The sequence below is a fragment of the Dendrobates tinctorius genome, unplaced genomic scaffold, assembly GCF_039654945.1.
Source record: "Dendrobates tinctorius isolate UK_male_01 unplaced genomic scaffold, ASM3965494v1 ptg000151l, whole genome shotgun sequence".
Classification (NCBI taxonomy): Eukaryota; Metazoa; Chordata; class Amphibia; order Anura; family Dendrobatidae; genus Dendrobates; species Dendrobates tinctorius.
In genome coordinates, this window is record NW_027361818.1 from 15,779,677 (window position 1) to 15,781,086 (window position 1,410).

A 1,410-nucleotide genomic window follows, 5' to 3' on the forward strand; every position below is an offset into this window, starting at 1 on the left:
GACCGCTGTTTTGTACCTACTTGTCTCCTTCTCTGCAAACTGTACTGCTGTTTTATACATTTCTACTTCATGAGATGTTGAAGGACTTAGATTTTAGCTGAATAAGAGCTTTATCTGAATTTTCTAATGTGTTCTTCTCACAGGCTGCACCTGCAGTAATTCAGGAATCAGATTCCACTGATCAGCTAGATCTATCATCTCATTACTGCCGCATATTATTGTAACTCTATGACTTGATGTTGACAGTAAATAATATTCTTTTGCCTTTTTCCTTCTAAACATAGGAAAGGAATTTGACCATGGCTGCAAGTTTTTTCCTCTTAGGATTTCAAAATGGTAAATATTTAAGAATTTTCCTTTTCTGTCTTTTCCTACTAATTTATTGTGGGACAATCTGTGGGAATCTCCTGATCATCACCCTGGTGTCCACCAGCAGGAACCTCCACACTCCAATGTACTTCTTCATCTCACAACTGTCCGTCAGTGATATTTTATTGAGCACAAATATTGTCCCCAACATGCTTCAAATTATTCTGTATAATGGGAGAACTATTACTTTTATTGGGTGTATCGCCCAACTTTATATTTTTTGTGCCTCGGAAGCATTTCAATGTCTTCTTCTCACAGTGATGACATATGACAGATACGTGGCCATCTGTAATCCCCTCCGTTACGCTGCCATAATGACGAGGACGTGTTGTATGAAGTTGGCTGTAATTTCTTGGTGTTGCGGTTTTTCTACTACATTGATTGAGGCCATCACGACAGCAATGCTAAAATTCTGTGGTCCCAATATTATTGACCATTTCTTCTGTGACATGAATCCTCTACTAGACATTGCCTGTTCCGATTCTTCCATTGTTCACCTTGAAGTCACATTATTAGCCACTCCTTTAGTAATGATCCCAACGATAATAATATTTGTATCATATGCCAAGATCATTGCTGCTATCTTAAGGATTCCATCCAGTACCGGCAGACAGAAAGCCTTCTCCACCTGTAGCTCCCACCTCACTGTGGTCTCCATATTCTACTGGACCATGTTCAGTGTTTATGTTTTCCCAACACAAGGCCAAACTATAAATATCAGTAAACTCCTATCACTGCTGTATACGGTATTCACTCCTTTTATCAACCCCATTATCTACAGCCTGAGGAATAACAATATAAGTGAAGCAGTAAAAAAGAGAATACACTTTTAATCTACATTTTAATTTTTTAACTTTCATACATTGTAAACAGTGATACAAAAAGGACCAGCTTAGTTCTTTCATGTAATTTTGTTTTTCCATTTTTTTTATATTTTTCACCCATTTTTGTTTTGTTTTTGCAGCCATTATATTTTGATAAACGAATAGTACTCATGAAAATAAGAAACTTTGTAATATATCATATTAGAGAAATATACTT

At 36.4% G+C, this 1,410-nt stretch overlaps 1 protein-coding gene across 1 annotated transcript; it reads left to right on the top strand.

Annotated features, from left to right (window-relative positions):
- The first annotated feature begins 299 nt into the window (after positions 1-299).
- Positions 300-1,202, top strand: LOC141049992 (olfactory receptor 11L1-like). The gene has a single exon (XM_073546830.1). The coding sequence runs from the start codon at positions 300-302 to the stop codon at positions 1,200-1,202; it is 903 nt and encodes a 300-aa protein (XP_073402931.1).
- Positions 1,203-1,410: the final 208 nt, after the last annotated feature.

What these genes read in the sequence shown, in the direction of transcription:
- LOC141049992 (XM_073546830.1), top strand. Translation starts at nt 300, where the DNA reads ATGGCTGCAAGTTTTTTCCTCTTAGGATTTCAAAATGGTAAATATTTA.